Source organism: Triplophysa dalaica, chromosome 20 (genome assembly GCF_015846415.1).
Source record: "Triplophysa dalaica isolate WHDGS20190420 chromosome 20, ASM1584641v1, whole genome shotgun sequence".
NCBI classification, from domain to species: domain Eukaryota; kingdom Metazoa; phylum Chordata; class Actinopteri; order Cypriniformes; family Nemacheilidae; genus Triplophysa; species Triplophysa dalaica.
In genome coordinates, this window is record NC_079561.1 from 5487323 (window position 1) to 5511105 (window position 23783).

Sequence of the window (23783 nt, forward strand, 5' to 3'; positions counted from 1 at the left end):
ACCAGTTGCTATCAACGTTGAAAGATGAGAGTTCTGCTGGGTTTGGCCTTTTAGCCTAATGGTTTTAAAGAAATTCCAATCATGGGGTTAAATAGTGTTGTCTTGCACATTCATGTGGTCTAACGTCTCCATAGTTTATTTTTCAGGTTTTAAAATATTTTAAATTATTAGTTTTATATTTATATATTCAGATAACCAAATCTTGAAACTTAATCCCAATCTTACTCCATTAATCAAGTGTTATTGTATACATTAAAAATGTAAAGGCATTTCTCAGATGTACTGTGGAGAAAGAAATTAACGTTTGCTTTTAAACAAAATTTAGCATGAAGAGTAATATTCAGAGACATTATTTAAAAAGTCTTTATTAAATGGCCATTTTTAAAAGTATTTACAGGCAGATTGCTGTTCTCAGGAATTCAGACAAACCTGTCGATTCCGTTTTGTTACAGCACAATAAGTGAACAATGACATATCAGATTAAAGCGTTTCCATAAACCGCAGGGTCGTTTCAAAGACATCTTTCATGGACAGCACAGGAAAGAAAGATTAAGGACAGAATAAAAAAAGGGTGCTGTAGTCAAGAAAAGCATGGCTCTTCCTGTATGGACATTGTATTGCATGAGCCAAAGCAACTAGGTCAACTGACTTAACACTCAAAGTTGCCTTGATAGGCCACTGGTGCTATGCACACTCTTATTTTAAATTTCGATAAACGTTAAATAATCTCTTATAGAATAATCTGAAAGCCAGTCTCGGAGATGTTTTTTTAAAACCGTCTTGAAGTCGTTACTTCATGAAAGCTTAACATTGCACCTTCAAACATTTAAAAACCTATATCCACTGATACGCAACTTCATTCCTCAAAACAACCTGAGTTCCTACATAAGTAAAAAAGTGAAAAGAAAGAAAATGGTCAACAGCAGATCTGATGAGAAAGTGAGGCATGGGGAGCCAGCAAAATCAAAATCATCTCCCTTCGCTTCACCCCCTGCACGGTTCTCCCCAGCACAACAAATATCTACAGAAGTATCTTTTCTGTTAGATTTGAATTAAAATACACAGCTCTAAAAATAACTACTTTCTCAAATCATCTGAAGGCATAGAAACTGCTTAATCTGCTGCATTCGTTTAATTCTACTTGTTTGTTTTTATTCTTTTTACTTGATGTAGAAATCAGGACAATCGGAGGAAAACCCATGAGTAAAACAACTTATGAAAAAAATATAACCGTAAACAATAAAGAACAAACTTAAAGTCAGCTTGAGTTTCCATCATGACCTCGCTGTTCCTTACCTATTTAAAAACGTATGGCAAATAGCAGACCAAGCCAGTAAGAACCAAAATTAAAACAAAGACAAACACAATCGATACAAAAGTAAAACAGTGTTGAAGGGAGATGTGTGATAATTTCTACAATTATTGCTGAAAGAAGCTGGTGCCTCATGTCATGTATACCTCCAGCTCTGCCATTCCACCGCTATTTTCTGCTTCAAATGTCTTTTCAAGGGGGTATGCGTGAGTTGCCGGGCTGGCTGTCGTCGACAGCGAACTATAGCGAGTAAGTGAATATCGTTCTGCACTTGTTTTTCACTTTTGTTTTAAGGGGCAGGGGCTGGACATCACAGTGAGCTGTGTTCGGAAGCGAGGTCCTCATCACAGTGTAAAACAGGGAATGAAACATTCCCCATCCGCTCCTCTGTCTCACGTTTCTGTCCTCAGTTACGTTCCACACGCCGGCATACGCGCCGTGCTTGATCTGAGAGTTTTATACTTAATTTAGAAACATCCTGCATCCTAAATATTGATAAAAATTGGTAGAATTTGACCGTATTCTGGGAGACAGACTCGATCGCTTCGCGTCCTCCTGGGGGAAACACTGTTATTCCTATCTGCGCTGATGAAAGCCTTGTGTGCCATCTGGACCTGCTGGTTGCCGCACCGCGTGGTTTACTGATCTGTTCTCTTCTGAAAGTGTATGGCTGCTTCCGCGAGGGGATCTGATCGAGGACAAATCACAGTTAACCTTAAAATACTCGTTTTGACAGTAAAATAATAGACCAAAAATTCATTCGTCAAATATTTGTCAGTATTTTACCGGTCTGAATTGGGCCTCTCCTGCGGTGTTTCATCAGGCGTAGCGCTGCCAAGAATTCTCTTCCTGGCTTCTGCGTATTCTGCCTCCCGCTGAGCTAAGGATTTTACTTGAGGGGAGGGTCGGGTCTGCGTCATGGACGATCCCAAGGATCCATTACTCGAGGGTCGCTTCAAAATACGAATCTGAGGTGGGGGTGCGGCGGGGAGTGAGTCATCCTGAATGACAATTCCGGTTTTCACCGGGGATCGACTTGAACTGCCACTTGCAAGTCTGAAGGAAACATTCGATTTTAAGCTAAATGCACATTAAGCAGAACATGGGCTCAACAAACTGTGGACGACGCATACCTCTCTTTCTGACTGATCCGAAGCTTTTCCTCGAGTCTTCTCTCCATTTCCTAAGTCAACACAAATGAAAATTAGAATTTTACGTAATATAGGACGATGCAATCTTATAAATCATAATGAGTGAAGTGTTTGAAGGAGGGGCTTGTGCTGCAGGAGCAGCAAGTTTTCAATTTCAAGTTATTTATAAATCTTTAGTGCTGTGGCTAAATTAATGGCAGGGCCAAATTACAGTGTGGTGCTTGAGTAACCAGACAATATGAGGGCTTGTCTAAGCAGAGACTTGTGGTAAAACTAAATAAATGGAAGGAAAGATGTTAACAGTGGCAGGGTTGTAGTTGGCACTGACAAGTTCAGTTTGACTGTGGTAGTGACAAATCATAAATGAGAGCACATTGCTATATCTAAAATAGATACTGTTCCTATTTATTCATACTATATAGTGCATGCATATTACAGAAAAGATAAACCAGAGCGAATACAATTTAACTTACAGTCAAGTTAAGGCTAGTAAGAAAAATTCCATGAGGCGAAAATGAACCCCAGGCAGCTTCAGGCGTTAATGATGTGTTTTAAAGATTAAGCATCAATGTAATGGAGACTTTTAAAAAGACGTGGCATTAAATGACACCTGTTTGTTTTGCCAGGTGGCAAAATCATGTCCTTTCATTTAACGTAACAGCAGCAGCACTACATACAACCGTCCGATGGAAAAAAACACATTTGGATATGTCCACATCACTAACATACTTTCGCGAAAGTAAAAGAAATTGATTCACTAATTCAATCGTGTTTTGATAGAACACGTTTTAAATGACTCTTAACTTAACACTGAAACCTACGTTCATTTAATTACGACATCCAACAGGTCCCATTCCGTCAGGGCAGCCATCTTTGATTCCTTACGTGATTGCAAAGACAGGGTTTTCCTTTTTAATTCGACTCAAGTTGTTTAAGCTAACTAGCACTAGTTAGCGAGCAAAGTCAATTCATTATTCCGCTTGCCTAGTGGACAAAATAGTTTTACGTGACGCCCCAACGCGTCGCTTCGGTCACATCTAATACTTCATTTTTCAACATACTAAAGTAAAACAAGAAATAGCTCACATCGTCTATCTTGGGAACAGTTTCCCTTTAACTTCGGCCTACTTCCCAACTCTGTACACTCATACACAGGCGTGACTAGCAAGCTAGCAGGAGGCCAGCGTATGAATCGGCCTAAAGCTCCGTGTGAAACTATTTACACTTTGAACAGCGTCTGAGCGAGTATGAAGAAAGCACACGGAGACATATTTACCCCACTATCAGCAGCCTCTTCCCAGCTTTCGGCGACCTCCTCGTCGTCCATGTTTCCACTCTTAGCTACTAACTAGGGGGTTCCCTCGATCCACAAGCTAACGCACATTTTCCCTCTACAGCGTAAAAGACCGTTTCGTGAGTAAAAGTCTTACACCACAGCGCCACCTGCTGTACGGAGGACATTAGAATTTCTGGACCGGGGTTTGTGGTTACAACTTTAGAAACTGATCTAAAGTTTCTAAAGTTGTAGAAACTTTAGAAAGTTTCTACAACTTATATCTGAGATCTGATATCTTATCTTATGAAGATGAACCATGTTTGTAAGCATAGTTGAACTATTATATTTGCAGTCAAGCACAGGAACCACAATTGTAGTAACTACAGTTTAACAATGATGTAGTTAAACTATGGTTATACAAATTGTAATAAATCAGACAAAACGTGGTTGCTATGTGAAGGCCTCACAAAACGTATGTGTGGCATATATATTTGCAAACCAGCCAATGAGAAGGCTAAATGATATGTTTTGCTTCAACTGTGGAATCTGGGAATCGAAATCGATAAGCAAAATCGTAAACTATTAAATTCAAATGATACTCAACCCTTATTTTAACAGAATGGTTACTGATACAATTTGTTTCCTCTTCCTTGCTGGATTTCTTGAATGGCATCAAAATGTAGGCTAAAAGATCGTATTGTAAAGAAAACATCATTTTCTGGCAAACTACTCTGCTATCCCGGACACAATCTATGATCGTACACCCTTAGGGTTCTTGAGAAAAGGTGATACATTTTTTATACCATTTTGTTTGAATGTATGCTATAGAGTAGAATACACATTTGATTTTTTGTTTTCTGCTTTTTTATAAGTATTTTTATTTTGTTGCTGTGGCTAGTGACAGGAAGAATCATTTCAGTCTACGTGAAGATGGTGTTTTGAGGACCAGTTTTACAAATTGATGGCTTACTGCCCTATTCCAATATGATTCCAAATATAAGAAACTGGATTAGATTGTGTTTCTTAGTTCAGGCTATATTGCAAGTTCCCTTAAATTAAAATGGTATTTGTTTATATCTTATAACTATACAATACTGAAAATGTAAACAAAAAATTACATAAAATGTGCATTCAAATATTTGAGATGAAAAGGATCACCAGTAGAGGGCAGAAATCACATGTTTATTTCTTTTAATCATATTTTTACATGTTGATTTATATGTTCTTCTTACAAATTTGCACCTCGAGGTGAATGACCAACATTGACTTGTGTAGATGTCTACTTGTGAAAATACATTAATAGATTTAATCTATGTGCGACAATAGCCAAAATAAACCGATAGAATATGAAGACATGACCTTTGAGACTGTCAATCCTCCACCTCACAGCTACTGATAAAGGTCTTACATGAATGAGTCTCTCAAACATCACAACTGAAAATAAAACCAGGTCAATGGTTTGGGAAATTCCGCTTGGATTTAGTTTGTGTGGTCTGTTTGACTAGTATATCTACAGTGTTTCACTTTAACAGGCATGCTGTCCTTCATTTCCTGGTTAATCCCAAGTGTTCCTACTTGGTTAACACCAGGCACTGATCCTTTACATTTTTTTTTACAAGGTAAGTAATAAAATAAATGCTTCTGTTAGACAAATCTCAGGAAATAAGTTTAACATTAATTGATATGTTATAATCATTATTATTTTGGTAACACTTTACATTAAGGTTCCTTTTATGATGCATTTGTAAATGTGTTCATAAATGATTAACAAGTTATTTACAAGTGCATTCTAAAGCAGTTATAACTGCGTAAATGAAAAGGGATTCTAACGTAATACCTGCCGAATAGTGAGCCATTTTTAACTGACATGTTATCAATGCTTAATAAATGTGAAAACTTCCCAGGCATCCATTTTCTTTAAAGTGCACTTTCATGGGCTGTCAAAACTTCTAAATGATTCACATCGGAGATGTACCCTTGTGAGCAAGCATCCAGTTTCTTCAATGAATAAATGTTTTCTAGTTTTGATTAACTATTGGTAGTAATTGAATCATTAATAAAGCATTGTAAACAAAACCATTTTCAACAACCTTTGTGCATTTAGTGTTAAAAGGTGATCAAAAGTTTGATGAAAACTGTTTTGGATAAGCATCATGATTTGAAGGTATTCTGGAGGGCACCGTAAGACATTCGGAATCGGATCAGGTAAGCAACATGGTTTGAAAAGTGACAAAATATATGTAATATACAATAATAAGAAACACCAGCAAAACACCCTACAGTCTCCCGTCTGACAGCATATTTTGCAAACAACATCAAGATAATAATGAATCTGCTTTTGAGTCAAATAAATAATGAATTAATACACTTATTAAGCATTAATAACATGCAAGTTAAAAATGGCTCACTATTTGGCAGGTATTTCATTATTTCACCCACCTTTTTTATTTATAAGGCATTTGTAAATGACTTTTTAATCATTAATGAACACACTTATAAATGCTTTATGAAAGGAACCTTAATGTAAAGTGTTAGTATTCTTTATTAGTTTGTATGTTTTCATAATAAGTATTTGATTTATTAGTTTAGATGTAATGTTTTAGAAAATGATCTGTTGATATAGTGCTTTGTGTGTGGATTGTGATATTGTCTGACGTCTGTTTGATATTAATCCCAGGAATAGTGGGTGCTTGTGGAATTGTGGTCCTTCGTAACCTTTTAAGGGTTTACTTGTTTGTTGATGCTCAAAGGTAAGGACTATTTTGTTTCATCTATTAATGTTTACATATTAAAATAATATTATGTTTTGCATGTATCACATCACAGTTATATTAAAGGCATAGTTCACCCAGAAATAAATAATCGTCATCATTAACTCAGCCTCAAGTTGTTTCAAGCCTGAAATTTTGTTGTTTTGCTGAACACACACAAAAAAATAACTTGGAAGAATGTTTGTAACCAAACATTTCTGGGACAATACCAGGCAAAAATCTACAATGGTGTTCAATGGTGCCCCCAAATTCTTTACTTTCCCAGCATTCTTTAAAATATCTTATTTTGTGTTCTACATAACAAAGAAATATATACAGTTTGAAACAACTGAAGGGTAAGTGTTGACAGATGTTATTTTTTTGTAATTTATTCACCCTCATGTTGTTCAAACCCAGAAGGACTCCTTCTTCTGTGGAACACAAAGGAAGACATTTTGAGAAATGTCAGAGTGGTTTCATGGCCATGCCACACAAGTCAATGGGGTCCAATGTTGTTTGATTACAAGCATTCTTCTAAATATCTTTCTGTGTTCTAAAGAGGAAAGTAAATAGGTTTGGAATGACATGAGGGTGAGTAAATGCTGAAAGAATCTTCATTTTTGGTTGAACTGTCCCTTTAAGTGTTGCAGATGCTGAAACGGACCATAAGAAAGCAAACAAACGAAATGGAGGTCTAACAGAGATAATTCAGTTCTGGGTCCTTACTGGGGTTCTTTCCATCGTGGGGTCTCGCGTCGCATCTCTGGTGGTTTTGGAGTTCTCTCTTCGTGTCATTTCAGCACGGATCACAGGAGGATCAGTATGAATTTTTTTTTGAATACATAATTTTCTTTTAACTAATTTATGCATGACTAACTATCCCACTCTGTGTAAAATATACTTTTCCTCTTGTTTAGGACTCAGTAATTGATCCTCTGTTACTGCTGCTCGTCCAATGCCAGTTTTCCTTAGGATGTGCACTCAGCTGCAGCATAAATTTCCTCCATGAGGGGGCATCACAAGCATGGTTAAGCCTCATCCTTGCAGTTGGACTGAGCTGGTTTTTGTCAAGTCAGTGCTGTAAACTTTGGCAACATGTACAAAGAATGTATCCAATACACAGCACAGAGCGCTATTGTGGACTCTGCATTGGACTCCTGACTACTGGCTCTTCTATATTAACTTGGCTTTGCACTGCCCTGATTTTAACTTTTAGCGTGTCTGGAATTGCTGCCATATCAAACATAAACCAACAATTTCTATCAACAACTGAGGCTTTGAGATTTTGGACACCACTTACAATCTGCTACACTCTACTGGTTGTGTATATGAATGGTAAGAAAATTAAATGGTAGGACTAAGAAAATAGGGTTCAACACAATTGAAAGTTTTTTGAAGACATATTTTCATATTAAGAAAAACATTCATGTGAAAAGAATACCGTGGCCTATGCCGTCATAAGATTATATAATCCAATGTTTTTTTTTCAGAGGATCGACATCAGCCTGGCCCGCAAATTCTTCTGAATTCAGTTGTTGTGCGACTGGGTGGACTTTTTGTTTTACTGATTACGGTGGGCAGGTGGTCAGATGTGCTCCATATCCTAATCTGCTTCATTGGTGAAGCTGTGTGCCTGTTACTTTCTCAAGACCTTTTGGAAGAGATATATAAGGTTAGAACTAAAAATGCATATCTTCTAGGTCTTTCTTTACACTGATCTAAGTAACCGGTGGAGGTTCAGGCGTGAATTTCCCTACATACTCCATATAATAATAATTACAAAAATACTGCATTAAATTCAACTTCTTTCTTTGCAGCATGCCACCCATGTGCCCAAAAGCGCTTTAAAAAGGCCCGTAAACCAGACTGAACCAAAGAAATGGGAAAAATTCGACTGAGCATGGATGAAAAGGCTCAGTCTTACCAGTGAAAGAGCATTGCGTTAACAACGCAAGGTTGTGGGTTCGATCCCAGGGGGTTGCAAATATCTATGTAAAATGTATAGGATAATGCAAAGTCGCTTTGGATAAAAGCGTCTGCCAAACGCCTAAATGTAAATGTAATGAAAAGACGCTAGGCTTCATTTAGCCTATATTGTGAAACGGACAAGCAGCAGGAATGAACAAAAAGGAACCTTATTTATAAAGAATTCCATCAAGGATATTTGTATGAAGCATAATGCATCATTATTTTAGTGGCGCATTGACAAAAACCCACAATTGACTATCAAAATAAAGCTATCTGTCTATATTTGTGGTGAATTCAATCCCCATACTTCACACCTACACACAGCCTAACACTTTCATTTGAAGAATACATTTCAAGTCTCTATAGACATTGTATAACGTCACGGAATTCCACACGGCCAACAAACAATTGATTTTCCAACTTATTTTAAATAAAACGCACTCACAAACCATCACAATTCAAGATAACACTTTTATTTAAACACGAAGCTTTACATGCATCCCTCTCACGAAGTTATTCTTTGTTTGCATCTCTGTAACAACATTCTCTCAAGAGTTTGTGGGATCGGGGCAAATTGAACTTGAACTCAAAAATAGCTCAGGAAACAAAATGGCGGTAGCGCGTTGTATTCTTTAGTTGTGCCTGGTCCTGTCTATTCTAGGTCATGCTCAAAATGGCGTCATATTTCAAAGAACATTCTGGCGTCAACAGTTGCTTTAACGATTTAAACACCCCGAAACATCACGAAGGTCAAACTGTTTGTGACGTTTTAATCGCTGCTATGTTTAAACTGCACTTATTTTCCATTGCAACATCACTTTCAATATTTTAATATGTTGCGAGGCATTAGCGTTACACGAACGACGCACCTCTCTCTCTCTCTCTTTCTCTCGATTTACACTAAATATTCCACAATTTCTTGGATTTTTTACAATTCCTGTCAAATAAATACACACGACGGTTACGTTTTCAAGACAGTAACGTTAAATCAATTCCTTTCCTTAGACGTTGGCCACGCCGTCTGTTGTTGTTTGGGAACGGAGAAAGAAGAACATTAGTGTCCCAAGTGCATTTATTGTATAACATGAAACACTGGATAGGTCTGAATTGCGCTTTTGTATTTCCAACGTGCAACAAATCCAATCCCAAAAGTACGGTCAATGGATTTTATGAGCTCTAATCCAGAAATATTAAGGATTTAGGCAGATCCATAAAATCCATACAATTCCAAAGAAGGCTCGAAGATTGGGTGGCTTGCCCAAGACAGACCCCGCTCCATCTCGGTGCAAGTTTGAGAATTTTCTGCCCGTCTGTGGGTCTGTAATCGCTCTTTGTCAAACCTCTGTGGGCGTGTCAGGCGCATGCGAAATCCAGCCATTGCGGTCCCTGTTTTGCCGCATTCTGGCGCATGCGCGCTTTAAACTCTACGCCTCGTGCTTTTTTAGACCAGTAGACAGTCGAACCCTTATTTGAAATAGGAACGTTGAACTGGTTGGTCACTATCTGTGGCGTTTTAAACCATATCGATTGCCACTAATTGGTAAAACTATACAAAGATATGTAGTGTTAAATTATGGAGTTGACTCTTGTTGTTAAAAGGCTGGACTCACATTAATAATTAACACCCGACACGAGGCTTTTCTTTTTAATAACTAATCATATACAAGGTGCAGTTCTTACATTTTCTGAAACTAAGACTACGGGCAAAACTAATTCTCTCCCAGTACGTACGTTATTAAGAATTAGGACAATGATTATCCCGAGAAATCATTAATTTGACAAAATAATATAAAATGATAAACTGCAGTTTACCAACCAAAATAAGGCACCCAAGTACATATAACCTCTTGATGTTTATGTTTGGTTAAATTACAAATGTAAGTCGTGTATCACTTGGCAAAACAAACGAGCAAGGAGCCATCCCATCCAAGATAGCACTGCTGTCAACACGTTCACATATCAACCTTGGAGTCATAAATGTATGTGGAAAGAGATAGTTTGTGGTAAACCGCATTGTACAACTCATGTTTAATTTTCGTTTATAACGTTACACCGTTTCAACACACAGTGCTAGAACAATTTAAACTGCATTTAAGAGAAAGCGTGGCGTACTTATATCTCATATTACTCTTACCGCTTGATCTGAACGGAGGGATTGCATCTAGGCTAAACATTTGAACAAATTAGAGGTGATTCACATAACAATGCCCTGTCCAGTTTGATGCATGTGGTATTCCAAATGCTCCTCGCATACGTTTCTTCTAATGCGCGATCTCGTCATGAACCGGAGCGCGCTCCTCGACAGCAAGGTTCAGGCTATCGTAGTCAACACAGCTTTCAAGTGCAAGCGGGTCCTATCGTAGTATCGAGTCAGAGGAACTACTCGTCGTTTTCGAGCTTTGAACATCTCCAGTGTAACACACACACACACACATTCAGTCGGAACGGATTTAACTCAATAAAATCTTCTGTATGATCGGGGGACACCAAAACGCAGTATGGTCCGGGAAACCAGACATTTATGGGTGGGGAATTTACCAGAAAATGTACGAGAGGAAAAAATTATCGAGCACTTCAAACGGTGAGTGACAATTTTCAGCAAGAGATCATCCAGCAATGTGGTTGCTTCAGACGAGCTGTGATCAAGTGATTGGGGAAAACAAAAGCGAGCCACCGGTGTGTGGTTAAACACCTTAAATGTGTGCTACAACTTTTACAACAACACTGCATTTGAGTTGGCTGGTTTTGACTTGGCTGGTTTTGACGCTGGCTACGTTAGTTTGTTAGCTTTCGAGAGTCGCAGTTGTCGCTAGGTTGCTAATTAGCACGGAGGGTCGCGCACAAGCGCGTTACTTGTGGCTGCACAACTCTGGCTTTCAGTATGGTTTGCAACCCAGAATGTCTCTATCAGAACTTAATGACACTTGTGAAAGTCTGTCTAGCAGGTAGCTTCCTTATGTTGCTCGATGGATAAAAATATAGCGAGCAAGTTGAATAGGCTAAATTGAGTCTGTACTAACTTACTAAAGGCATTACAGTGGATCTTTGGTGGGTGTTGTTTTGAACCTTCTCGGCTCAGATGTCATGTATGTCAGGCAGGCTGTGACCGTCAGTGGCTGTGCAAGTCAAACAATGGAAGCACTTTCGAGACAACGTCGTTTTGTTACACGACCATACTGCGAATTATGATTACAGTGTGAACATGTGACGAGCGTTCGTACTACTGAACCAAATCTGACGTATACGTTCTTAGCCAGAAGTTTGTGCATGGCAGTGAAGTGCGTGTATACATGGATGATATTTGCATGGTTGTCTCGCATACATTATTTTGCACATTTTGGGAGCGATGTTTTCAGTTCAAGAATTGTTGAAAATCTTCCATGTTGACCCTCGTTGCAAGTGCAGCATTGTCAACAACATATAGAGGGGCACAGGGTTTTGTCAGATTTGACATGCACTGCTTTAATTCATCCCGAAGCTATTTCTTTGGGTTTGTTGGGTGGTATAGCTGAAAGTATATGCAATAACAGTCTGTTAAAACAAAACGTTGTCTTGATCTGGTATTAAGTGCTTCAGTCGGATCAGCAGCAGAGCTAGATTTATCAGATGTGGTCGCAGTGACCGTCTATTACACATTTGATATTAGACTCGGTCATTTTATCGACTATATAAATAAACAAACACTAGATTTCAAATTTAACATCTATCTTGAAATGTTGTGAACTTATTTACCCAATAATGCGATTAAAATATCAATGCCACGAATAAAAGGGTGAATTTTATGAACGTAACACTAGACCATAACGTGATCAAAGCCTACTGTGCGAGCAAACAGGGAGGCAGACTTTGAAAGCATAGCTTTGCGACCATTATGAACAATTTTAACTATAAACATCTATTTATATAATAGGTGTTGTTTATTCTTTGAGTTTTGACCGCTCTGTTGTCTCACCGGCAGCCTTTTGTTCAAATGCATGTTTATTATGCTTAAGATTTGCATTATCGGTCGCCCTTGGAGCAAACGCTTTGAAGCTTATTCGTGAATAAGTATTTGCAAATCGTCTGCTGCACGTCTCTATTAGATTGATTTCAATCAATTTCCGTAAAAAGATACAAGTTGCTGAATTTCTCGTCAGAAATGCGCGCGAGGGTGATGCGGGGACGGTGAGTGACAAAGCTCAGGTCAGTGCAGAAGAGGTGCTTACGGAAGATGGGGAATGGGAGAATGAATAAGCAGTGTGTGAATAGGTTCGTAAAATGGCGACGGTGAGTGTGAGAACTGGTGTGTCAGGCAGCTTCTCACCTAGAGCAGACAGCGGTGGGCTGAGCTACACCCATTCAATGCCTAGTGTTATTACTCATTTTCATATTTTCACTGATGCTTACGTGTTCTTTTTTAACCCTCGAGTAAACCTGTCTTATTGCATATATGTTGTATGACGACAGTTTTAACATTGACAACGGATTAATGGATCCGTAAATTCACATGATTATATAAGCCATGTAAGGCATGACTCATGAGCTCTATAGAAAAAGAGCCTAAAAGCGCATTAAGGTCACCAAACATGCCCTGATGAGCATATATTTATGATATTGTGAGGTTTCACATCTGTTATCATTAAAGGACTGTTGTTAAATTGCTTTATTACATGGCTCGTTGGAATGCTTGATTCTGATTTGCCAGTCGCAACATTTGCAGGTTCGTTATTCCCAGATAACAACCTCTCATATGTATAAACACAGGGTAACCCGGATGCAGCAAATCATTTTGACAGGTTTTTTGACAAATTTAATACAAATTTGTATTTTAATAACATTTATGACATTGTATTTACAAATTATTAATCGACAATAAACCAAATTGCCTGTTTGTGACATTTGTTTCCTGCATGGAAGGTCTGCATTTGTTAAAAATGATCCTAAAAAAAATATTTCAAATTCACATTCCATGTCTATTTTTTCTCATGTGGCAAGTAGTCGTGTAATAAGCGGGATAATGTACAAGCAGCCAGCTGTTATCGCGAAATAAGCCCCTTCAGTGTGATTCCGCTTCGCGTCGAGTCCTGATCACACTGTCGGGGCTTATTTCTGCGATACAACCTGCTGCCTGTACATTATCCCTTTCTTGCTACGCTTTGGCTGCCTCATGGCATTCACACACGGACATATTCTTCAGTTTAATAGTATAATCGGATTAAGATATCAGAGCCATGTTGATTGTGTTATGTAAGGGATAATGCACAGGTAGCCGGTTGTTATCGCAGAAACAAACCCCTGACAGTGTGATCAGGACCCGAAGTGAAGCAGAAGGTCTTGTATCACACAGAAGAGGCTTATTTCGCGATAACAGCCGGCTGCTCGTAGATTATCTCGTTTATTGCACGGCTACTTGCTACATGAGAAAAAAAACCCCAGTCAAAATGATTTGCTTTATCGGGGTTATCGTGTGTTTTTAGTCTTGAGGGGCTGGAACAACGAACCTACAAATGTCGAGTACTAAATCACGTTATTTGCAATTCTGTGGTTTCAACCAAAACCTAAACATTGAATTTTTGATATTTGTTTCCTTGTCATGATTAATGGCTAAATTCAAAATAAGTGGAGGCATAGCTGGTATTGTTTATACTGCTCATGATGTAGTACGTGCTTGTGTGATGATACCGAAGGGAGGACGTATTTATTTTAATAGCCTATTTACATATTTCACAAATGAGTAAGACCCTTTTTTATTCCAATTTTTCTTATATATAATCTGCCTGTAGATTCTAAGCAGAATGCAAAAATGTATTATTATGTACTCAAAGTATCATGTAATGCATGTGTTGCAACCCAATAACTGATTTAAATGTTTGTTTTGCCCTTTTCTTGGTAGATATGGACGTGTGGAGAGTGTCAAGGTCCTGCCGAAACGTGGATCGGAGGGTGGAGTGGCTGCCTTTGTGGATTTTGTGGATATTAAGAGTGCTCAGAAAGCACATAATTCCATCAACAAGATGGGGGACAGGGACCTGCGCACCGATTACAATGAGCCAGGAACTATCCCCAGTGCAGCTCGAGGCCTGGATGATAGCCTGTCCATAGCCACTCGTGGGCGGGATGTTTCAGGGTTCACAAGGGGGGCGGGGGGCCCGGTGTATGGGCCCCCTGTGTCACTTCACAGCAGAGAGGGACGCTTTGAACGCAGACTAGACGGGTAAGTGGACATAGTTTTTCTGAAGGCAGGGGGACCATTCGTTTCTTGTAACTCATCTCTCCCTCCCAATTATTTCCGTCATTAATTGAGCTAATTTATTGTTTTGGGGGCGGGGGACATGAGGGAAATTAAGTCAAAACATGGGAGTGTAGTGATTAAAGCATCACGCTTTGATGGTTGAGGTCTGTCATCACTTGCCGTGTAAAGCAAGCCAATCGAAGTTTGCATAACCATGGTGCGCAGAAATTCATAATAATAACGTAGAGTTTATCGCAACTCTGCGTGAATTGGATATTACTGCGAAGAGAATCCAGGGCATGTTTTGGATATTAAAATATACCGGGATTTCTGGAGGTGAGAGAGAATCGGTGGCCGTGACCTTGCCTGGGATTGCCTTATTCTGGAGTACCGTCCAAGGTGGATTAATGCCTTACTACATGTGGTTTTGTGCTGTTATTGTAACAACATTGCAGTGTTGATCAATTAAAGCGCATTTATTGGTAATTGGATTATTGAAATGGGTGGTTTAGGAGCAGTTCTTTCCCTCCATGATCTGGAAACCTCTGGATGATATTCTATGGAATCTTAATCACCCTGGATTAATACTACCCATACAAGGATATTCTATAACTACATTACAGTTTGGGATTAAGCATGGTTTTAGGGTTTTGCTAGTAAATACATGGGGGACTATGCCATTTATCAACGTGGTAGAATGTGACAGAAACGCAGTGAGCAAATCTCTTTATTTATTCATTACTTGTTTCTAAACCATTTAAGTTCATTTTTACATTTTTTCTAAACTCAAAATGATAAAAGAATGGATTTAAGAAGTATATCGTTTTATTCGGAAAAGTGGACTTATTTTTGGATCGACAAATTAAAGCATGGAGGTGTTGCTGTGGGGCTGAACATTTCTCAATTTGGATGTGAAATATCCCTTTGGATTACAAAGCCCCATAATGGATCTAGGACTGTCTATGGATACAGCACAGACAAGAAGAAAGACATTTCTCTTTCCCCTTATGGACCATTACTACGGCAATGGATTATTGACCTTTCTTCAAACATCAATCAAGATTCCAATGGGATTCGTACAAGACAATTCCCATATTGTCAGAGAAGAATCGGATTATTGCCATTCACAGCGGTTAGATCATTGGTACCTTGTTTTGGGATGTCTAGAACTACTATAACTTCTTTTCAACCTCATGGAGAATGTGTTTGTACTGTGGGATCGAAATAAAAGCATCAGAGATTTTTTTCTCGTTGAGAAGAGGGATTAAATAACTCCGTGGCACTCCGAAGAGCAATTTTTAAAATGATCTACATAGACAATTTGTTTCAGAGGACTATTAAAGTTAAGCTGTATGAAGACCTACGTTATGGATTTATTGATTTTTGAAACTCAATCTTCAATTCCATGCTGATTCCTGTTCTATAAAATTATTCTTGGATTGGACATTTTACTTCCTAACTACCTCCATACACTTTTCCTAGATCCAAACAACACTTTTTTGGATGCCTGGATACTTTTTGGCTGAACTATTATATTGGATCCCGAAACATAAGGATTACTTCCGTTGATTTTTTTTCGTACCATTTTTACATTCTACATTTTGAACCCCCTTTTTTTGCTCACAAAGTTCTGTCTCCCTAAATTGTATTTGGAATTGTAGGTCGGGTTACCGCTGTCTGAAAAGGTTGGTATGTTCTGCCCTGTGTATATTAGCTGTTCTCTAACCCCTAGTATGATCCCCTGTCTTTTCCATCTCCCACTAACAGATGTAGCTGTTAAAACAGGCTGTTTTTAGTAGCTTGTTGGCATTTTAAATAAATTTACCTCACTTTGCTGTCCTTTTCCTGATACTCACTTTCTTTCACACTCCCTGGCTTTTTGCCTCTCTGCTTTATCTAGGTGATTAATTTGAATAGTGTTTGAGTCTTCAAGAAAAAGGTTAAAAGGACGATTAAAGCATACAGAAAAGCTGACCAATCACATAACAGCTCTATGGATTTGAGAGATGGCAAATGAGCTTGGAGTGTTGTGATGCAATGTGTCACCACTGTTTGTCAGTTCTTGTGAAAATTACAGGAGTGAAATATGTGTATTTTAAAGGTTCATCACAGTCAAGTTACACAGCTGGATTTCACTAAACCAAAGCTTTTTTTCTTATTAAATCCAATAGGAAGACCTAGGTCAGATTTGTGGAGATACGCTTACTGTTACTCGCTATTAATGACTAACCAAGACATCTAAAACTTTTAAAGACTTTTCTTCGATGATCTGAAAAGATTTTTTTGAGACAATGAGGTTTTATTAAAGCTGTAATCTGTAACTTTTGCATCTTTGTTGCCATCTGTGTTTAAAAAATAAAATTGCAGGTTGCTTTACGTAGGCACTTCTCTTTACATGGGTTGAATTCAAATTGACATTAAGACAAAATTATACCCCATCGCTCAAAAATCATTATAAGCTTACCGTTATGAAAAGTTTTCAACACTGATTTTGTTCTATTTTTAAACTAAATACAGTTAAGGATTGCAACATATAAGCAACCGTAGGTTTAAAAATGGGCATTTTTTAAATTTGTAAAAATGGTTTTAAAATGCATGTTGAACAGGCTATGTTGAAAGCTATTGTAATATAACCAGTGTGCTTAAATAGCTAATACATTAATAGCAAGTTGCTGTGTTGCTAGGCGACTGTACAGTATGACTAGCGAACAGTGATACACTTTTCTAACTTTTCTTTTATAACATGACTAAATATTTTATTAAAATTTATGATTATTATTATTAATATTCAAATAATAATAATTTACAGGCTAATAGTAGTCTTTAGCCTCACAGCATCCTCGAAACCAATATTTTAATGATTCGTGAAAATGGTCATCCGTATTTTGGTATGGAGATAAAGGTTAGCATCATAGTGATTTTTTTTTCTGTAGTTCAAACTTAAAGCACATTGTGAGTCTTTATTAGCACTGTTTGTTTTTTGCCTTTGGCATGTGATAGTGTCTGGAACCTGAACCGGTAGCATGTGACATCAGACTTAACAAGCTGATATTTGCTGAAGTCTGAGGACTATGGAAGTTTAGTAAATAAACAAATCACTTCTATTTAGAATTATTTCTATTTAAAATTGACTTCATGTTTAAATACACAAACTTTGAGTAGTTTTTAAAGTATGAGCAAAATAACCAGTTTTGCTTTCAATATCACTCAACAGCAGTCACTGAATCAAACATGCAATAAGACTGCAGTCATGCGGTATCCCTTATTTTAATTCAACATAAATTTGTTAAAACTTTGCTTCGAAAAAAATCTACGGTAAAATTCAATTTCTTGTATGAACATAATACATGACAGGTACTGACTCAAAATGAATCAGAATGAATGCAGTTACTTTGTAATAGTGAACATAAGACTTGTCAAACTGAACCAATGCTAACATGGAACATAGGATAGCGTTCCCTTATCCTTGGCATAGCTGTTTATTTAAACAAGACTCCGACTAATTTGCCTCACTAATAATTATTCAACCAGAAATAATTATTATTCTTTTTTATTAAATTACATTTATTTTAAATCAAATCACAAAATGAATAAATCACAAACATGTCAATAGTCGTAGAAGTAGGTTGTTTAGACCTTAATCTCAAAATTTGGGGCAATGGCTTCGTAGTTGCAATTTCCCTTAACAAAAACAATAGGTATACCTGTTTAGAACAATCATTTTAATTAACTAGGAAATGTTTTTCATTACACTTTATTAATTGTCTCTACCCTGTGTAACTTGGAGTGTGACTGACCATTGCATGCATGACTTTTGTCATGCATATTTATTCTTCCCTTTTGTTTTTAATATATATGGATTTAGTTTGAAAAGCAAAAATTAAAACAAATTTCATCAAAGACAAAATAAGCAGATTTACAAATAAAGACTGTACTCGCCTGCATTTTTTTGACATGGTATCAATATTTGTATTGAGCAGAACAATAAAAGGAAACATCTATAATCATGCACTTGCAGTCTGTTTTAATTAAATCACCTCTTCAACGCATGTCACTTGATGCTCACATCTATCTGGGACCCATCTGACGAAAATAACATGTGTTTCATTCCGTCCTTTTTCCTTTGCCATCCTCCAATCCTTTCCTTATCATGTAGGGCTGCAGACGGTCGGGAGCGCTCTTACGATCACAGTGCCTACGGACACCATGAACGCAGCAACAACAGCAGTACTTTTGATCGACAACGCCACTATGAGACAGATTATTACAGAGACTCGAGGGACCGGGCCCTCAGTGGAACTAGTGGGAGTGCCAGTTCTGCCAGTGGCAGCATTGGAGGGAGCTCCTCTGGGGCCAGCGCAGGCGGTGGCGGGACTGTTGCGGGGACTAGCGGCACAGGTGGAAACAGCAGCAGTGCTGTAGGAGTAGCAAGTGGAGCATCAATACCGGGAGCAATGGTGTATTATAGTTCACGAAGTCCCAGTTGTTTTGAGACTACAGAGACTCGGTATGAGCCCCGTGCCCGGGAATCTTTCACTCTGGCCAGTGTGGTCCATCGGGATTTATACAGGGAGGAAAGAGGAAGACGGGGAGAAAGGACATACCACCACAGTCGTAGTCGATCGCCGCACTCTTCGCAATCACACAATCTGTCACCGCAGAGGTTGGCGAGTCAAGCCATGAGGCCGGCACAATCCCGCAGTGCATCGGGATCCCGCAGTCGCTCCTCCAGCTCTGACTCGGTCAGCAGCACCAGCAGCAGCGGAAGTGACAGGTGAGAATTTTGCATGTCATTAGCATATCTGATGCAATACTTGACCTAAAATTTGAAGGATTTTTGTCATTTATTTCTTCTTGGCCAGGATTTTAAGTGGGTTTAAGGATGAGTTCATTTATTCCATGTTTTATTTGATTAAAACGAACTCTGGTGCGATTGCTCCGTTAGTGTGTTTTTTTTTGTAAAGCCCATTGCACATTTGCAATCCGAAATTTCGATACACATACAAACATTTTGTATTGTATGTGCAAAGACCTTAAGTGTGAATGCTGCCACCCAAATATTGGTGTGCAACAAAGAAGCTGACCGAGACTGTCTGAAAGTGGACTGAGACCCATCTTTTCAGCCAACTCTGGCGCGGTTCAATTGAAATATGAACGAAACATGGACCAAAGGCATCGAACCAAACCAAATACAGAAATGATAACAATATACGACCCAAAAATCTTTTGATTTTGTAATATAAAAGGAGTGTTTATTTGATCTGTGCTTGCGTATTCGATAAGGAATTTCTGGCGCTGTTTTGGCTGCTTTAAAATACCTTCTTATTCACAGGCATTCACTGAGCATGAATTACCCATGCAGCACTGTGAACACGGCATTGTTTTGGATGTCCCATAAGTTCCATTTTAAAATATAAATCATTAAAGCTGGCCAATTCACTTCAGTTTTGTTGTTGGAAGCAACAGCTTGCACAACCCTGCACTTTCTGCTGAAAAGGGGGCAGAAACCAGCAGCTCATTTGCATTTAAAGAGACACACACCAAACAGGCAAAATGGACATAAAGGGCAAAGTAAAATACAAGATCTGCTGTCTATTTTGAGCTGAAACTTCAAAGACACATTTTGTAAAAGGTCTACATTTGGGAGCCTGGTGCTATCAAAGTTGACCTGACCAGGCTGATTGTGACAACATCAGCTTAACATGAGTTTGAGGTAGGTGTCCACCCAAACTGGTCACGATGGTTGCACAAAATGACATAATTCACCTTTAAACACTGAAGCATGTTGATGCTGAAAATCCCACAAACTTTGGACTTTCAGATCTTGTTTAACCATTGATAACCCCTGTCGTAGCTTCATGCGATGCGATGCTTCTCAGTTGTTAGTCCTTGATCTTTGGACTCAAGCCACATGCTTACATAATGACATGTGATAGTCTTGTGTTCAGTGGTTTTGGTAATCACCTAGGTGTCTGAAACATTTTGTAACCATGGTTACTGATTACAGATTAAGTAGTGCCTCTGTGTTGTTATTCGGTCCCCATCATTACTTTCTCTTTGGGCCTTACCTGAAAATTAGATTAATTTAGATGTTGGTGGCACAGAGTGCTAGAAAATTAAAGTGCCACAGTGAATTACCACCTTGTAAATTTACAGGATTGATCCACAGAGTCTGTTTGACTTGTGACGCGTAGTTAAAGGTCTCATGTGTAATTTTGGAAGATCTATTGACAGAAATGCAATATAAAATACATGACTATTAGGGATGCCACAATACTCGATATAATTTTGAACTTATATTGAACCTCCACGGTTCAATACCTGTAAGTGAATTGCAGTTTAAAATGCTTAAATTATTTCTGTGCGCTCAATTTTTTTTCAGTTTATGTCTGTATCTAATAGCGAGTTGTGGTCGGGCGGTGAAGCGAGGCTGCCTGCAACACGAGAAGCAATGTGCTATTGAGAGACGTGGGCTGGCTTTATTGTATGCCCGTTGTACTAAAGTGATAATGTCCAAATTTGGCAAATCAAGAATATATTTTTACAGTGTATACGAAAGCAGCACGCTCGCGTTGCTCCGCACCCAGCACATGCAAAAAGAGTGTCTACACCACCATGCCAAGTCGGTTCAACGAAAGTCATGCCATTCAGTGCCTTTCCGACACCTGTTTATGTAATAGCAAGAGCACCTCCAGGTAGCTAGTGGCGCACCTTGTTAATAATGGGTGAAAACGGAGGTTCCTATTGAACCGTGGGTGAGCTGTATTGTTGCATGCCTTATGATTGTGTTCAGAGGTGCATAGAGACCTTACATAATGAAGAGTTATGTTTTTATTACCTTAGAAGGAGCTATTTATATCCATTTATATATAGCACGTATCTGCTTGCATCGAATGTTGTCGCCATGTCTGCATTCTGTTTCTACAGCAGCCCAAACTGGACAAACTGTTCTTCAGAACATGTTTTGTAAATACGGCTGCAGCTGCAGGCCCACAGCGCAGCCAATATTAACGCAGCATAGACAATCTTGATGGTAAGCGGGTCTCGGTTGGCGCGTGGGGAGGCTCTTTCTTTCTCCTTGGCATGCTTTTTGGGAGAATTTCCCACAAAAAAAATCCAAAACAAGTTGGTGTGCTGGGGGAGTGTAACACAGAAATACTATGTCATATGTCCAACTCGTTTTTTAAAAAGTTGACCATGTTATGCTTGAGAAGCCTGACATAGCATGTTATCCCACCTTTAATTACACAAAATAGTGGTTTGCAGAAGGATTAACCTATGTCAAATCAATAGTAGATCTGCCTTTGTCAGTGATAACAGTGTTGAGCCTGTCTGAGCAAGAGGTCTTCAGGGAGGACCCAGAACCCAGCCGGGTCCGGGTCGGGTCCCAAATGTATTACTTCAGGTCCCGGGTCATTTTAGGATTTTGTGTAATACCCGAGTCGATCGGAGAACACAGCCGTTATCAGTGTCAGTCAGCACTGTGCTGATTAGGAAAATTAGGATGAGGACTGGAAATAACGGAAAAAGCACGAGCATCCTAAGCAGTTAGCAGACAAAACTCCACCGCAGAATTACTGCATGCCGTCTGTGATCATGGATGCCTTCATTAGTGATGTGGGAAAAGCGCTTATTCCATATTCTATATATTAATGAACCGTCTTGTTACTTTTGGTCAGACTCTGCTCAGAGATGATAGCAAACAAGTGCTGCTAATGTCCGTGGTCATGTGTGGCACTAAACTAGCAATCGTTATTGTAGTTCAACCGAGCAAACATTCAAAGTTTTATTTTACTTGACTTGAAAGAGGAAAAACAACGCAAACCTGCAAAGTCGTTGTCATTCTTAACTGTGACAGCAAGCAGACATTGAAGCTGAATAATGAATGGAATTTAACCTGTTTGTTCAATTGGCGAGAGACGAATAACATGACTGAAACGAAGGAGTATTGCATCACAGTCAGGGAGGCAGAAGGCCACTTACAGGTTTTATTTTCACAACTTGTTTAAGGACTGAATTCACTGTGGGGTATGTGCCGACCAGATCAAATTGGGTCCAGCTGGGTTCGGGTCCAACTTTCAAATAATATTCAGGTTTGGGTTGTAAATGTATGGTTTTTCTCTGTTCTGCACGGGTCTGGGTCCATTGAGATGTTGAGGTGTCAGCCTTTTTCTGTCCATCTGTGCATTCGTAGTTTAGCTGAGATCTGGAATTTGACTTTCTTATAAACCTTTTCTATAGTCTCTTTTCCTCCATAGTTTCCCTGTATTGTGCTTCATCCATTCTACCATTTTTTACTCTTCCAGGGCTCGCTTGTCGGCTTTTCCGGGACAAGTGAATGTTTTGTATTGGGCAAGTGAGAGAGAATTTTACATGCCCAACCAGACAAGTAACTTGAAAATAATATATATAATAACAGTGCTACGAAAAAAACGATCGGTGCTAAGAATAATAAGAATAGGTGCTTTAGACAGAGCTGCATGTTTGTGTGAACTGCGTTTGTTGTGTTTGTGATTGCGTGACATTAATCAATGGCATTGAGTCCATATAAGTAGAAGCGGATGTGGAATCCTGTTAGTTAAGTGTGTCTTCGGGCTGTTCTGTTTGTCTGAGTGAAGGAGGTGCACAGATTAACATACTTCACAAGTGATGGTCAAGGATTTGTCTGCGTCTAAACTGTATGTGGATATAAACACATGAACTTCATCTCAAGAGCTGCTCTGAGAGTTTATTTTGCAAGCATTTTCGTGTAAGCACCAGTGGTATGTGCAAAAGAAAAGTCAGCCCTGACACTAACAATAATTACTGCTTGCCTTTCTTCTTTACAAATCATGGATAGTATTTAAAAATGTAAGTGGCCGCAGCAAACTTGATCAATCAGGATCCGAAACAATTATATTGACACTTCAAATGAAATATAATTTTTTATATTCCGACAATACTCGGACAAGTGAATGACAAATTTAGTCACAGTTTTGTTTGATGCCAGAAAAGCTCAGTAGACCATTGAACCTTTTTTCAGCTGATTTAAGACTCCCTCATTTGCCTTCTGGAACACTGTAGCTGAGAGGTCATGTGACATTTCTCTTGACGCACTTCCATAAAAGTGACTGAT

The 23783-nt window shown here is 38.7% G+C and overlaps 3 protein-coding genes across 4 annotated transcripts in view; 2 read left to right on the forward strand and 1 right to left on the reverse strand.

Annotated features, from left to right (window-relative positions):
• Positions 1-349: 349 nt before the first annotated feature.
• Positions 350-3863, reverse strand: szrd1 (SUZ RNA binding domain containing 1). Its single transcript, XM_056732154.1, has 4 exons — positions 3740-3863; positions 2446-2495; positions 2099-2368; positions 350-2000 (listed from the first exon to the last, which is right to left on the reverse strand). The coding sequence occupies exons 1-4, from the start codon at positions 3788-3790 to the stop codon at positions 1889-1891; spliced, it is 483 nt and encodes a 160-aa protein (XP_056588132.1). The 5' UTR covers positions 3791-3863; the 3' UTR covers positions 350-1888.
• A 1282-nt stretch (positions 3864-5145) lies between these two features.
• tmem82 (transmembrane protein 82) lies at positions 5146-8739 on the forward strand. Its single transcript, XM_056733379.1, has 6 exons — positions 5146-5358; positions 6417-6489; positions 7132-7309; positions 7407-7824; positions 7980-8161; positions 8307-8739. The coding sequence occupies exons 1-6, from the start codon at positions 5274-5276 to the stop codon at positions 8385-8387; spliced, it is 1017 nt and encodes a 338-aa protein (XP_056589357.1). The 5' UTR covers positions 5146-5273; the 3' UTR covers positions 8388-8739.
• A 181-nt stretch (positions 8740-8920) lies between these two features.
• spen (spen family transcriptional repressor) overlaps positions 8921-23783 on the forward strand; it is a 29197-nt gene continuing 14334 nt past the window's right edge. For both annotated transcript variants that reach the window (XM_056732315.1, XM_056732316.1), the window contains exons 1-3: positions 8921-11038; positions 14330-14650; positions 18825-19442. In XM_056732315.1, coding sequence (XP_056588293.1) covers positions 10956-11038; positions 14330-14650; positions 18825-19442 — 1022 coding nt within the window. In that variant the 5' untranslated portion in view covers positions 8921-10955. The remainder of the gene's footprint in view (positions 11039-14329; positions 14651-18824; positions 19443-23783) is intronic.